Source organism: Hippopotamus amphibius, chromosome 4, assembly GCF_030028045.1.
Source record: "Hippopotamus amphibius kiboko isolate mHipAmp2 chromosome 4, mHipAmp2.hap2, whole genome shotgun sequence".
NCBI lineage: Eukaryota > Metazoa > Chordata > Mammalia > Artiodactyla > Hippopotamidae > Hippopotamus > Hippopotamus amphibius.
In genome coordinates this window covers 186,980,148-186,994,163 of record NC_080189.1, presented here as the reverse complement: position 1 = coordinate 186,994,163, position 14,016 = coordinate 186,980,148, and the positions used below count along the sequence as shown (strand labels likewise).

The 14,016-nt window shown below is 69.5% G+C and overlaps 1 protein-coding gene across 5 annotated transcripts in view; it reads right to left on the bottom strand.

Annotated features, from left to right (window-relative positions):
- Positions 1 to 1,697: 1,697 nt before the first annotated feature.
- INF2 (inverted formin 2) overlaps positions 1,698 to 14,016 on the bottom strand; it is a 34,846-nt gene continuing 22,527 nt past the window's right edge. For 3 of the 5 annotated variants that reach the window (XM_057730971.1, XM_057730969.1, XM_057730967.1), the window contains 17 exons: positions 13,343 to 13,484; positions 12,518 to 13,180; positions 11,923 to 12,068; positions 11,786 to 11,847; positions 11,048 to 11,150; positions 10,834 to 10,919; positions 10,183 to 10,283; positions 9,589 to 9,659; positions 9,391 to 9,498; positions 9,004 to 9,074; positions 8,216 to 8,336; positions 7,645 to 7,809; positions 7,460 to 7,565; positions 7,185 to 7,346; positions 5,957 to 6,589; positions 5,465 to 5,524; positions 1,698 to 2,610 (listed from right to left, as the gene is read on the bottom strand). In XM_057730971.1, coding sequence (XP_057586954.1) covers positions 5,466 to 5,524; positions 5,957 to 6,589; positions 7,185 to 7,346; positions 7,460 to 7,565; positions 7,645 to 7,809; positions 8,216 to 8,336; positions 9,004 to 9,074; positions 9,391 to 9,498; positions 9,589 to 9,659; positions 10,183 to 10,283; positions 10,834 to 10,919; positions 11,048 to 11,150; positions 11,786 to 11,847; positions 11,923 to 12,068; positions 12,518 to 13,180; positions 13,343 to 13,484 — 2,799 coding nt within the window. In that variant the 3' untranslated portion in view covers positions 1,698 to 2,610; position 5,465. The remainder of the gene's footprint in view (positions 2,611 to 5,464; positions 5,525 to 5,956; positions 6,590 to 7,184; positions 7,347 to 7,459; positions 7,566 to 7,644; positions 7,810 to 8,215; positions 8,337 to 9,003; positions 9,075 to 9,390; positions 9,499 to 9,588; positions 9,660 to 10,182; positions 10,284 to 10,833; positions 10,920 to 11,047; positions 11,151 to 11,785; positions 11,848 to 11,922; positions 12,069 to 12,517; positions 13,181 to 13,342; positions 13,485 to 14,016) is intronic. The other 2 variants (XM_057730968.1, XM_057730972.1) reach the window with 2 other exon arrangements.

Below are 14,016 nucleotides of genomic sequence, written 5' to 3'. Positions count from 1 at the left end.
CACCGAAGGCTGAGAAGGCTGGGGTGAACCGTGGGCTGGCAACTGAGGGGGCCGTGGCCAGGGCGATGGAGGGTTTCAGGGAGCGAGGGCGCGGGCAGCCGGCTGTGTCAACCAGGACGAGGACGAGGCGGGACTGTAGCAGCACGGACGACGAGGGTCACGGCTGCCCACCAGGAGCCTGGGGAGGTGTTTGCTGGAGTCACGTCTGCTGGGGAGGAGGTGCTTCCCTGTCCACCACTGGGTGGTGCTGAAGGCCCTGGGTGGGGGCTGCTGGCTCCGAGCCCTTCCTGGGGGGGGGGACCCGGGGCTCTGGGCCCGCAGGTGTGAGATGGGGGCCCAGGGACATCACGGAGGCTCTGCAGGGCCGGACGCTGGCTGGGTCACCAACTCCCCCAGGCCAGGTCTATAAATAGCCCGCAGGCCTGGGTGGGGGAGCAGGGAGTCCGGCTCTTCTATAAACAGCCCTGTCCAGACCCAGCAGCTGGGGCCCTGCCAGTCACACGGCCTGGCCCGAATTAGAACAGCCCCCTGCAGTGGCCCTGCGCACAGCGGGGCTGTCACCAAGGTGGGGGCGGTGCAAGTCTCGGAGCTTGGGGGCCTCACCGTGTGACCTTGGTGGGCCATGGGGAGCACGCCGGCTTGGCCGCCCCGGGTTCCCACTCTCCGGGGGCCACGCCTCACGGGACCGCCCCTCACATGGTACATGGAGCCCCAGGACACGTCGACTTGAACGTGAAACAGTGCACCAGCAGGAATGAAAACTGGTGCAGCTGCTTTGGAAAAGTTTGGCAATTTCTTAAAAAGCTGAACATAAACTTGGCACACGACCCAACCATTCTCGTCCTGGGCATCTATTCCTGAGAAATGAGCACACACGCAGCACGGAGGTGTTCCAGCGGCGCTGCTCACAGGGCCTCACGTGACCACCTGGGCGTCCACAGAAGGTGAACGCACCAACAAAACGTGGCCCGCCCACAGACAGGAACATTACTCAGCCACATGAAGGAAGGGAGTCCCGACACAGCTCAGCTGAATCTCAGATACGCTGAGTGAAAGACACTGGTCACAAAAGGCCACGTGTTGTCTGATTTCATGTACATGAAACGTCCACGGAAAGCCAGTCCCTGGCCAGAAGGCACTTTAGTGGTTGTGGGGCTGCGGAAGGGGGGACGGGGGGCGGCTGCCATGGGGAATGTGGGGACTTTGGGGGGTGATGGAAATATTCTAGAAGTGGATTATGGTGATGACTGCACAGCCTGGTCAACCTGCTGGAAGGTAGCTGAGGTCTGTACACTCACGACAGGTGAGGTTTCTGTGTACACGGTGGCCCCACAGAGCTGTGCACATCTCACCACTGTGCTGGGGTCTTTTTACCATCTGCCCTGCTCCTATTGCAGGTGCTCTGTGGGGGCAGGCAGGGCTCCTCAGGCCCACCCTTCCCGCTCTCTCTCCCTCCCTCCCCCATCCATCCACCTGTCCACCCACCCATGCGGCTACCTACCTGCTAGTGTAGCCACCTACCCATCTACCCATTCATCCACCTGTCTCTCATTCCCCACACTCGTCTGCCCCTCCCCTCTTCCATCCACCTGTCTGTCCATCCATCCATCCATCCCTCCACCCCCCTCACCATCACCACAGCCACTGTGATCACACCACATTCACCCACAGCTTCTGAACACAATGTAGTCACATGCTGGGCCAGCTCCGCTCTTTATTGGCCTAAGTCCGTCCAATCTCAGCAGCACACACTGGGGGCTGGGGGGTGCGGTGCAGGGGGCCCCCGGGGGCAGAAAGCGGAGGCGGCAGCCCTGCTGGCGGGATCCTGGCCTCCCCTCAGCCCAGCGGGGTCTGGAGGCGGAAGCAGCAGCTGCAGGGCGGGTCGTGTGGCCGACGCGGTGCCCACGTCCCGGCTGTGGCCGCAAGGGCAGAGCCCTCCTCACCTCAGAGCGGGACCCCTGGGATGGGTCCCCCTCTGCTGAGCAGAGGGAGCCTGGCCCGCCCGTGCACCGCCAGACAAGCCTGCCCCGACCCGAAGTCTCGGGGGTCCTCTCCCCCACCTACCTATCCCCAGCTCCGCCACCACAGAACGGGAGAAACGCACAGATTATCCCATTTCAGTTAAACACGGCGGCTTCGGCACAACTGAGTGGGCTGGGGGGCAGAGCTGCAGGGCAGGGGCCCCGGCACTCCCCGGCTCCCACAGCTTCGGGGGAGGGGTCTGCACAGGATCTGGGTGCCAGGCCACACGCTCAGCCGCGCCGGGAGACACAGCCGCCTGACCCGCCCCCTGCAGGTGGCGGGGCGGGCACCGTGGTGCATGCGGCGTGGGGTCGGGGTCGGGCTTTGGCATTTAGAGAGCAGATGGCGAGGGGCTGGGGGTGTGCAGGCGGGCCAGGAGGGCGCCAGGTGGGCTGGGCCCCGGTGCCTGTGGCGGTCTCGGCCACCACTCCTCAGGGACCCGGGCGGCCTCGGCACTGGCTGCGTAAGGCACGGAGTGTTGGCTTCCCAGGGGCTGGTCCCAGCCTGGCCCGGAGGGATGAGCTCGGCAGCACATCCAGGGGCCCCGCTGCGGGTCCTCTCACTTGGCTCTGGGCCGGGGCCTGAGGCCTGTGGGGAAGGAGGAGAAATGACCTGGTCAGGAGCGGCCTTGCTGGGGCAGTGGCAGGGGGCCCACGTCAGGGTCCCCAGGCTCCTGCTGTCCTCTTGTCACCGCTGCCTGCTGGGCTGCACCACGTGTCCCCAGGTCCACTCTGGCCGCAGGTCCTTTCTCTGGAGCTGCAAGGCTCACCCAGGAGGCAGGTACCCGCTGACCCCCAGCAAGCTGGCTCCCATCCACCTGTCCAGGCCGGGCTTCGCAAGGCACATCTTGTCACCTCGGAGACGCGCAGGCGGGGTCTCCTCGGTTTTACTCTCCCGGAGTCCCGCTCTGTCTACACTGTCACCAGCTCTCCCTGGGGCTCCCTCTGTCACTCCCCCACGGGCCCCTCGCGTGGATGCCTCCTGCGGTGTCTTTCTGCAGCTCCATCCTCAGGGCACCAGGCCCCACACCTATGGCTCCTGCCACCTGCCAGCCCCCTGCAGGCTCTCTGCCCACCCAGCACCCTCAGAACTCTCTAGTCCAAGGGCCCTCGCCTGGCTGTTTCCCCCAAATGTCCTGCCCCCAGGGCCACCCTGGAGCCAAGAGGCATGGGGCTTGGGGACCACTGCTTGAAAGACACAGGCCACGGAAACGAGCGGGGCAGAAGCAGAGGGCACAGGCGCTCCCACTGGGGCTCCAGTCCCGGCCCCACTGGATCCGTCAGACGGCCAGATGGGGCCCAGGCCAGGGGTGGGGTGGGGCTGCGCCTAAGAAAGGACTGGGGGGGGCAGGAGGAGGCAGCTGACGCCACTCATCCTGTGGCCACGGGAGCATCGCGGCAGAGAATGGAACAGGCCACCCACAACTGAAAGTGGGCAGAAGGAAAGTTTGTGGAAGGCACGACGGAACAGAAATCCCAGTGCAGACTGGGAGCCGTCAGCCCGGTCATCGCCCCTGGCTCCTCCCTGATCACAGTGAAAATGGTGCCTGTGCCGCGGGGGGTCTGCCGAAATCACCCCCGGGATACGTGGCGTCCGTGCCGCCGACCACGGGGCAAACGGGCCCCCGAGCCCCTCCCACGGTGCTCCGGGGAGGACTCACGTCACGGGTGTCGAGCTCCTGCCCCACACGCAGCCTGGACCCAGCTGGGGGACAAACAGGACACCCCCAAAGTGATTCTGTGCCTTCAGTGTCACACAAGACAGAAGAGGCTGGATGTGTGGTCCTGGGCAGGACCTTGTTTCCAGAAAAGCAAAGCCATGACTATGACAGGTAGATCGGGACCAGGGGCCACCCCAGCCGGGGCTGCAGGTGACGCCAGCGGGGCGTCCTGCGTGTGGGAGAATGGCCCTGGCCTGGGGGGCCCGGGGACAAACCCAGGGACGGAGTGTCCTGAGGGTATAAACAACCAAGTTTCGGGGCGTCTGGCGGGGGGGGGCAATGCTGCAGGTGCTACCAGTTTTCCTGTCTTTTGCACATGTTTGCAATTTCAGGGTGAAGAGTAGATGGCATTCATTGGGACCTCCTTGCAAATTCTCCTTCAAGTTGAAGTTTTTCTCCAAATAAGAAATTGGGGAGACAAGGAGGGTGGGGGTCCTTCCTCCCGTCCTAACACTGGGATGACGGGACCCACGAGCCTGCAGACTAGGAGCCGTGGGCCTGGCCGGGGGTGGGTGGGGGGATCTCAGGGGAGTGCAGACCCCTCACTGGGCACAGGGATCTCGCACCAGACAGTGGCCACACGTGGTACCTGTCCCCGAACCCACAGACCGCACACCCCGATGTCCCCCACACCCTGGGCCTGCAGCTCGGGCTGCGTGGCCAAGTCCTGGCCCCACGGGACGCGCGGGTGCCGCTGTGGAAGTGAACGCTGGTGTTGGAGAGCAGAGAGCCCAGCTCAGCACCCCGACCTCGCTCCCCCACCCCCCCTCGCCGCCAGGGGCAAAGCCCGGAGCGGAGGGTGAAGGCTGCACCCGGCAGCGAGGATGAACTGCGGTCAGAGCCGCCCTGGACCGCACCCCGGCCCTGGCCTCCGGCACCAGCCCACCGCACCTTGGCGCCCTGTCTAAGCCCCGGCTTTGGGCGGGGGGGTGCGTGGAGAACAGAGGACGCCCCCACAGCGGAGCTCCTGACCAGGCCGGGCTCTGGGTCCCTGCACCAGGTCACGGTCCACAGCGCAGGCCGGGACGCCACGGGGACCCAGGCCCGTTGCTCTGGTCGCACCTGAGCCTCGTCAAAGACCCTGACTGTCCCGCCCACTCTCGGGGCTCCCAGGAGGCCCAGAGCCGCTCACCTGGGAGGCGCCCACAGACCCACTCGCTGCCTCCAGGGAGAGGAGGCCAGTGCACGCCCTGCAGGGGCTGGCGGCCTGTCTGTCCCTGGCAGCGGCCCCTGGGGTCTTCCCTGTCCCTCACTGGCTCCCCGGGGACACATGAGGCCGGCAGCACGGACAGAGGAGGGCCAGGGTGCCCTGCAGACAGACTTGCGGGAAGGGGCCGAGTTGGGGGCCAGGAGTTAGCCAGACGCTCAGGCAGGGCGACCTCAGCCTGCCTGGCCGGGCCGCGGGCCACGTGCCCCCACCCTCAGGGCCCTGCAGCCCTGCTCCCCGAGGGTGCCCTGGCTGGCCCTGTCCACCCTGTCTGCCCAGTGGAGGCACGGAGGCCGCACCTGCCCCAGCAGAAGAGACACCAGCTAAGCAAGGCACGGCTCCCGGCCTCCCCCGAGAGAGAGAAGCCGGGCGCCAGGAGGGTCCCACCACCATGGCCGGGAGAGCGGGGACGCTGGCTGGAGAGCTGGGGGAAGCTGGGTTAGTGTCCAGGAGGGGCCGGCGCGGGCCCTGTCTCCATCGCCACCGTTAGTGCCGAGCGCCAGGCTGGTACGTACCTCACTGGACCACACAGGACCTTTTTGTTTTATTATCGTCAGGGTCGGGGGCAACTGCTGCTTCCAAATAAAAGAAACACACTCAGCAGCTGGTCCCTCGTGAGCGACCCTGAACTCAGAGCCAGGGCTGGGGCTGCACGGACGCTCAGCCAAGACGCAGCCGTGCCCCAGCCCCCCACCGCGCCCTGCTGGAGGGGGCGTCCTCAGGCAGGAGCTCGCAGGTTAGAGGTGCAGCGACCAGGTGGTGCCCCCCAAAGCTGCCCCTCCCGGCGCAGAGGTGCCGCCGCCTCCTCTCCGGCAGGACACAGGGGTGCCCTGGGAACCGCCAACGCTCCGAGGGACGGGGAGGCCGCGGCCGGCCGCAGGGAGAGGCCAGGGCCCTGGCGTCGGACGGGTGAGCTCCAACCACAGGCCGGCGCCCCGGCGCCGCCGACCCGGCCGCCCAGCCACCCTGCTGGAGAGGACGAGGCGGGACGGGTCGTCCCGAGTTACCTTCCTGACTCCTGGAGGGGCGCTTCTTCCTCCGCTTGCCTGTGCCCTTCGATGCCCGGCCCTGGGCCCGGGGGAGGGCGCCGGACCCTGACGAGTCAGTCACGGCGTCCTCGGAGAAGGACCTGTCCAGGGAGGTGTCCAGCGCGGAGTCTGGGGCCGTGTGCTCCTCGTCCTCGTCCCCGTCCCCACTGGGGCCTGCCGCAGGGAGGCCGGGGCTGCGGCCGTGGGCAGCTGCGTCCTCCGGACCCTCGTCCCTGCCGTCGGCCCCGACCCGGCAGGCACCCGGAGAGGCTGCAGGTTCCTCGCTGTCTTGGCTCAAACCCATAGCTTTGGGGGGCTTGTCACTGGAGAAGCTGAGGGGCTTCAGGGCCTGAGTGTCTCCCAGCACCACTGCAGAGGGCTGGGGGCCCTGGGGGCCCTCGGTGGCCAGGAAATCACTGGCGTCCATGTACCAGGAGGAGCGTCTCTCCAGGGCCCCAGGACCACCGTTCTGGGATGCGTCTCCCGCGGGCTGGGGGCTGGTGGGGGCGGCACCCGCGAGGTCCCAGCCCCGGGGCTCCTTGGCCGCTGCAGCGTCAAGACTAGGCTCCGAGGTGGGGAGGCTGGGGCCTCCCACGAGGGCCCGGGGGGCCGCTGTGGATGGAGTACACATCAGTGGAGGGCAGGGGCCCCCAGGGCCTACGCGGGGCCTGCCCGGGTCAAACGCCACGCGCCCTGCAAAGCCCCTCCCCGGGAAGCCTTCCCTGGTGGCCGCGCGTGGGTTCCCACAGGGCAGGCCCAGTGTCCCCGGTCTGTACCCAGCATGGGAGGGTAGGGGACGCTGGGCCCCAAGGCAACGTCACACGCCACCCCCGCCCCCAGAATCCCCAAGGAGTTCCAGGCAGCCTCCCCAAGAGGGGAGATTCCCACCCCAGGGCCTCATGTCTGCCTCCCCCCACCTCAGAGCCCCAGGACATCTGTCAACGGGCCCACTGGCCCGGCTCTCCTGCCCGCCTGGGGGCTGGACGGACAGCGGTCACACAGCCCGGGAGGCCTCCGCTGCAGCGGACGTGCAGAGGCGTCACGGGGGTGAGCTGTCCTTTACTCCGGGGCAGCAGGGGAGCGGCGCGGGCTCTCCTGTGAGGTCAAGGGGGGCTTCCTGGAGGAAGGGGGGTGCTGGGTTGCAAGGATGGCACAGCGTGGGGATGGTGGGACGCCCACGGCGACGGGAGGTGGGGGAGGGTCTCACCGGGCGCCTTGCTCCTCGGGGGCTCTGCGGCAGCTGCCCTGCTGGCCGCCTCGGCGTCCCCTCGGCCGCGGGCGGTCTTGCGCAGCTGGAAGCCCTTCCTGATGTCGGCCAGCAGGGCGTCGACGACACACACCTCCTCCTGCTTCCCGCCTCCCCTCCTGACTGAGAGGCCGGAGACGCCGCTCAGAGGGGCCCCGGAGCCCACGCGGGGCCTCAGCCCGCACGCGCTGCCCCCCGCCGGCGGCCCGCCCCGGCCCCCCCGGCCCCGGCCTCACCAGCCTTCCCGTCCTCGCCCCGCAGCCTCCGGGCCTCCTCCTCCTGCGCCAGCTGCTGCTTCCGCCTCTCGGCCTTGGCCGCCTGCTCCCTGCGCTCCTTGTTCTCCTGCGGGACAGGCGTGGCCCGTCAGCCCGGCCCCGGCGGCCCGGTTCCGCCCGCCCTGCCTGCGGATGGCGGGGCCCACCTTCAGGGCACGGGTGAAGAGGTCCCGGAAGGCCTTCATGGTGCTGAACGTGTCCTCCAGGGACAGCTGCTGGGCGTCCTCGCACAGGTAGCCGGCCAGCTCCAGCTGCTTCTGCTCGATGGCCTGGAACACCTCCTCTAGCGCCTGGGAGGCCGCGATGCTGGCCTGGGGGCAGGGTCCAGGGTCACGGCCCTGGGGGGGGCCCCGCGGGGCACCACCCGCTGTCGCAGGGAGACCCCGGGCTGGAGCCCCGGGGAGGGCGGGGTGGGATCCACGCCGCAGGGGGGCGGCCACCAGCACAGGCCCTGGAGGCAGCGTGGTCCCCGAGCAGGACGGAGGGACGGAGCCCTTCAGACCCAGGATCGGGGCCGGGAACCCAGGGCCGCCCTCCCGCCTGCGGGGGTCCCTCACCCTGGCTCTCTCCTTCCCATGCTCACCTGCCCTGCCCGACCTGCTCGCCCCCCCTTACGGACCCCAGACCCCGCAGACTCCCCGCCTCAGGAGGGGCCCGCCGCCCCGGAGACCACCAGGCAGCCGCTCCCTGCCCAGGGCCCACCCGCCCGGCGCTTGCCTGGAGGCGTTGGGAGTACTGTTCCTGCACCTCTGGGATGCAGGAGGACACCTTCCGTTCCATCTCCAGAAGCTTCTTCAGGTTGTTGCTGGACTCGGAGTGGATGATCTCAAGGTTGATCCTGAAGGCGCCAGAGGGCCAGGGGGTCAGGTGACAGCTGGTGTCCAGGCTTGCTGGGACAGCGGGGACCCCTGGCCTGCTCACCCTCAGGGACAGCGGGGTCCCCCGACTGCACACCCACGTCAGAGCTCTCGGCGGGCTGAGCGGTGGGAGGTGAGCACCCAGCCTAGCAGGTGCTGGGCTGGTGGTGCTCGGACAGTGACCCCAACGTTTCAGTCTGTCCTCCTTGCCTGACTCTCTGCAAGGCTCAGCATCCCCAGGACCAGAGAACCTGGATGGCCCGGGCTGCCCTCCCAGAGCTGCCCCTGGGCGACGGGACCCTATGGACCTGGCCCTGCTGCCCCAGGCCTTCGTTTCCCTGCCTGGACGATGGGCGTGGCATGACCTTATCATGAAGGCAAGCCTCGTAAAGAGGCCACGCTAGACCAGCCCCTGGCGTGACCATGGCCAGGTCACTCCCCGTCCCCCTAGGTCTCAGTTTCTTCCTCTAGGTCACACGGGGACAGGCCACGGTGGACACGAGGTCCTACCCCACAGTGGGAACGAGTGCCCACCGGTCAGCAGATCCTGGGGGCCCAGAATTGTGCCGCAGCGTGAGGCCCAGCCTCGTCCCGCCTCCCTGCTGGCCGGGGAGCGGGCGGGGGGGAGGGGAGGCAGGGGGCACCTACCCTGCCGCGCGGGAGGGCAGCTCCAGGTCCTGGGGCAGCTGCAGGAGGTCAGGGTGGCTCTCCTCCACTTCCTGCAACACAGCGCATCCGGTGAGACTGGCTGAGGCCACGCAGTGGTCCTGGGCACACCCAAGGCCTCCTGCGACCCCCCACCCGCAGCAGCTGGGCACCCTGGGCCTCCGAGGCCCTCCCGCGGGCCCGGCTGGGATTCTGCCAGTTTTGCTGTCTCTGGGGTCTGGGGAGGACGGAGGCCGGTCAGAGCGGGTGCGGGCCGCAGGGAGGAGCCGTGGGGTGAAGGGGTGACCGGGGGCTCGAGTGGGGCTCCCGGGGGCGCCGGCGCAGAGCGGGGCGTGGGCTGCTTCCTGAAGGCCCCCGGCCCGCGGGCACCTCCAGCACGTGGTGCAGCAGCGTGACGCGGCTCTGCTGGGCCTTCGTCTCCGTGAGCTTCAGCAGGGTGCTCATCTTGAAGCCGTCGGCGTCCCCGGTGTGGCTCCCCTGTGGTGGCGGGGAGCGAGTCGCTTGGCCCGGGGCCGGGGGCCGGGGGCGCGGTCGGGGAGCAAGGGCGGGCTGCGTGCTGCCACTCACGTAGTTGAGGAAGTTCCCGATTTTCAGGATCAGCTGGCAGAAGACGGGCAGCCGGTGGCTGGTGAGCAGGCCTGCGGGACAGGGTCCCTTCACTGCCTCCCCTCCAGGCTCCGGGGCACGAGGCGGGGGGCGGGCAGGGCAGCGGAACCCTGACCGCAAACGAGCTTGGGGGCTCCGGAAGCAGGCGCCCCGCCATCAGCGCTCACGGAAACTCGCACCCCTGGGCGGCAGGGGACCGCTGCCTATTCTGTGGGCGAGGATGCTGGGGGGAACCTTCTGGAACCTGCGGCTGCCCTGGCTCTCAGCTCTGTGGCCAAGATGACGGGACGCCCCGGCGTGCCTCCCCAGCGGAACCGAGCCGTGCCTTGGCGGTCAGGCCCATCCGTGTCCCCGCCGGTGACTGTGCTACCTCCCTGACCACTGCTCAGGGAAGGCGGTGTGACTGTGTGTGTGCGCGCACGTGGCGGCGTGCGCACGCGACTGCGTGCACGGCACAGGCTCAGGATGGGCGCAGTGGTCTACAGGGAGGGCAAGGTCAGCACGCCCAGGCGCCCCCTGTGGCCGGCCCGCCCCCAGCTCGGCGGCCCCACTCACTCTCGCAGGCGGCGAGCAGCAGCTGGGCCTTGGGCCGCACCATGTCCAGCACGACGGCCGTGCCCTCGCACATCAGCATGCACTCGACCCGGAGCTGGTAGCTGCGGCGGCACAGCAGGGCCTCAGGGGCTGGGCCCCGCCCTCCCGCCCTCCCGCCCTGGGCCCGCCGGGTCCTCTCAGCCCAGAGCTGGGACGGTGTGGGATGGGTTCCGTGACCCGGCCCTGGGCGGCACGCACCTTCCCAGGCCAGGCTCCAGAAGGGATTGGACAGGACTGGGGTGGGCCCAGGAAGGGTGCTTCGGACAAGCCCCTGGGTGCCGAGGAGGAGGGCAGTTGCCCCTCTGGGGCATCCCTCCCTCCCAGGACAGGGGCCTTCCAGGGGGTCTCACAGGAGGGCCTGGGCCGGCCTGCAGGAGGCCACAGAGTCCTGCGCATCGCCCACCCCCACGCCATCGCTGGCCTGGAGGACGGCTGGGCCCCCACGGCTGGGGGCTGCACCAGTGTTGTCTCCCCTGCTCTTCACAGAACCCCGGAGAGGGGTCTGCACACCCCTGCTCTCTCCTCTGGGTCTGGGTCCAGTTCCCGCCCTCCATCCCCGTCCCCCCCCCCCTCCATGGGCAGGCCCGGGGGGTCCGGGGCTGCCCAGCTCACCAGGGGATGTCCAGCAGGAGAAGGTAGAACTGGTCGGCGCTGGCTAGCCTGGCCCGATCCTCTGTGAAGGAGCGCAGGTTTTCGATCTGCGGGAGGAGGCCACACGCGCTCACCCAGGAGGCCTGCGGCTGCTCCCGGCAGCGCCCGCTCAGCGGGCACAGCTCCGCGTGGAGCTGGAGGCCCGGGCCCTGGCACCCCTCCCGTGCCCGCTCACCTCGTGCTTCTCGGGAAGGAGCTTGAGGAGCTGCTTGAGGACCTCCACGTCAAACCTGGCAGTGTCTCCAGCCCGGATCATGGCGGTGACCTCCTCGTTGGAGCTGAGGGGACGAGAGGATGGGGGTGGTTGGGGGAGGCGTGAGTCACCCCGCATGGCCTCCCCGGGAGCCTCCCAGCCTGGGACGGCCCTCGGCCCACGGCACCTCTGCTGGCCACGCCAGGGTCTCCTCCCACACCTAGGGGGTTGCAGGGGCCGGGGCTGTGGGGGCACAGAGAAGGCGAGCCACCCACCCGGGGTCACACAGTAATGAGGCTGGGGGCTGACTGACACACTCCCGTCTGCCAGAGCACCCTCTGCTTCCTGCTTCCAGGGGGCTGCCCAGGACGCAGGCGGGCTCGCTCAGCGGCACCCAGGCAGCTCCCGCGCAGGGCACCTGCCACAGGGAAGACTCGGGGTCTGGGAGGCAGGGCCAGGTCATTGGCCTGGCCTGGCCTGGCCACTGCCTGCCTGTGGCTTCAGGGGGTCCCTGCCACTCTCTGGGTCTCCTTTTCCCCAGGGAGGCTGGACTGGTGGTCTCCAGAGCCCCCAGCTGGGGTCGTCTATGTCTATTACCCCTGCTGTCTGGAGTCCCAGGGATGGGATTGCACGTCCCCAGGCGGCCTGCAGAGGGCACTGCCGAGCCCAAGATGGGAGGGCGGGCGGAGGCTGGGAGTGGGACTGGTCCCCGCTGCTCACCATTTAAACTGCTTCAGGAAGATGTTGAGGTTCAGGCTCTTCTTGGAGTCCAGAAAAGTGACCTGGCAAACAGCCCCGGCCCATCAGCACCTACAGGCGGCCACGGAGCCCTGTCCAAGCCCTGGCCCCGTCCCTACCTCCTTGGGCTCCTTCCTGGCTGGGGCCACTGCCTGCTCCTTGGGCTTGGCCGTGGGGAAGGAGAAGAGCCGCTCGATGCTGGAGAAGTCAGGCTCCACCACCTCGGCATCGGGGCTGCTCAGCGTCGCCCACATGGAGCTGTGCTCTGCAGGGAGGCGCCGGCAGTCAGCATCACGCCTGCCCTGGGAGCCCCGCGGGCAGGTGGCCCGGGCCTTGGAGGGCTGGCAGGGCCGCCCTGCCCGGGGCCCAGCCCAAGGCAAGCACACAGCAGGCATTTAATAAACGCCTGGCAACGCAAGCCCTCCAGCTGCTGTCGTGCCGGGTGTGTGGTACCCTGGGTGTGGGCGTCCAGGCCGGCAGGTGACCCAGCCTCTGGCCAGCCTTGGCCTCGACCTTCTCCGAGCATCAGCACCCCTGCCCCCGGGGCCTGGGTGGTGCAGGGGCTGCGGCATCCGAGACACACACCGGCCCACAGGGGAGCGTGTGGGAGGCAGAGCCTCAGAGGGGACCTCGGACCTGCCCCTGCCCTGGCTGCCCCCCGCCGCGGCAGCCGAGCCCCCGCCCTACGGGAAGCCACGGGGCGCCCGGCCTCACCTCGGGCCACGCTGGGCGGCAGCTTCTGCCAGTTCAGCTTCTTCATGCGCAGCGTGGGGGGGTTCACCCGCCGGTGGCTGGGCACCCAGGCGGAGCCCAGGCTGTGGCCCACCTGGGCCACGATGCTCTCCTCCACGCCGCCCACCGCAGGGGGCCCGGAGGTGCCCGGCAGGGGCGGGGGCGGGGGCGGACACCCCAGGCCTGGGAGTGGAGGTGGGGGGGGTACGGTCCCACCAGACCCAGGGAGTGGGGGTGGCGGGGGCGGTGGGGGTGAGAGGAATGCAGCCCCCAGGCCTGGCAGGGGTGGGGGGGGCGGCGGGGGAGGGGGCGGCGGGGGAGGGGGCGGGGGCGCGGTCGTGGTGCCAGGGAGGGGGGGTGCAGGCGGGGGCGGGGTGGGCTCCGGCTGCTCCGGGGCTGTGGGCTGCGGTGCCACCCTGCCACGCTCGCTCTGGACGCCGGCAACGTGCTGGCCGGCGAGGGCCGCTGGCTGCTGGTCCTGCACGCCCGCCATCGGGGCACCCGTGTTTTGCGGGGAGTTGCCCCTTCGACTCTGGCCGAGGTCGACCTGGACGCTCTTGTGGGCCTTGTCCAGGGAGCACGGGCGGGGCCGCCCCTTGATAGACAGCAGCCGCTCGACCACCTCCTCCGGCGTGCACTCCTGGGCTGGGGTGGGGACGCCCAGGTCAGGACGGGGGTGCATCGGGAAAGGCGCGGCCCTCTCCCCCCACAGGCTAAGAACCCGGTGTCTGCCCACCGGGGGGGGGTCGGGGGGACGTGGGCCGGGGCTGCAGGCACGGTGCCCCCTCCCCCGGGCCGCCCACTCACGGTCACTGGCCAGGAGCACGGCCCGGTTGACCAGGCTCTCCAGGGCCTCCCAGAGCAGCTGGCTGGAGCGGAGGGTGGGCTCCAGGTGCAGGAGGCCCTGCAGCATGCACAGCAGGTGGGCGGACACCGGGGAGCTGCTCACCTGGGCGGGGAACACGGGCACGTGGGTCAGTGGCCGTCACCTCCCTGGGGCGGGCCGACAACCACCGGCCTCCCTGGTAGCGTCCACCCCGTCACCCCTCTACGCCCCGCGGGGGCCCGAGCGATGAGCCCGAGTCAGGGTTCCCCGACGGGCGTGCTGTGACACCTGGGGCCGGGTCACCGTGTGCGTGCCGCCTGCGCACGACGGGACATTCAGCAGCGTCCCTGGTTTCCGCCCACTCGAGGCCAGGAGCACCCCTGCCCAGGCGTGCCAACCCCAGATGTCCCCAGAGGGTTCTGGGTGCCCCTGGGGGCACTGGCCCCTGGCAGAGAGCCGCTGGGTTTGGTGAACGGAGGGCCTGAGCTGGACCAGAACTCAGCCTCCTGGCCTCTCGCCGGTCCTGCGGTCCCCAGTCCATCTCACAGGGGCCGGTCTGCTGGGCCCAGGACAGCGCAGCCACCCTGTCCTCCCAGGTCCTGTGGCCCCGCTCTGTCCGGGGACAGCCCCGACCCGGCCCGGAGGCCCGGCAGCC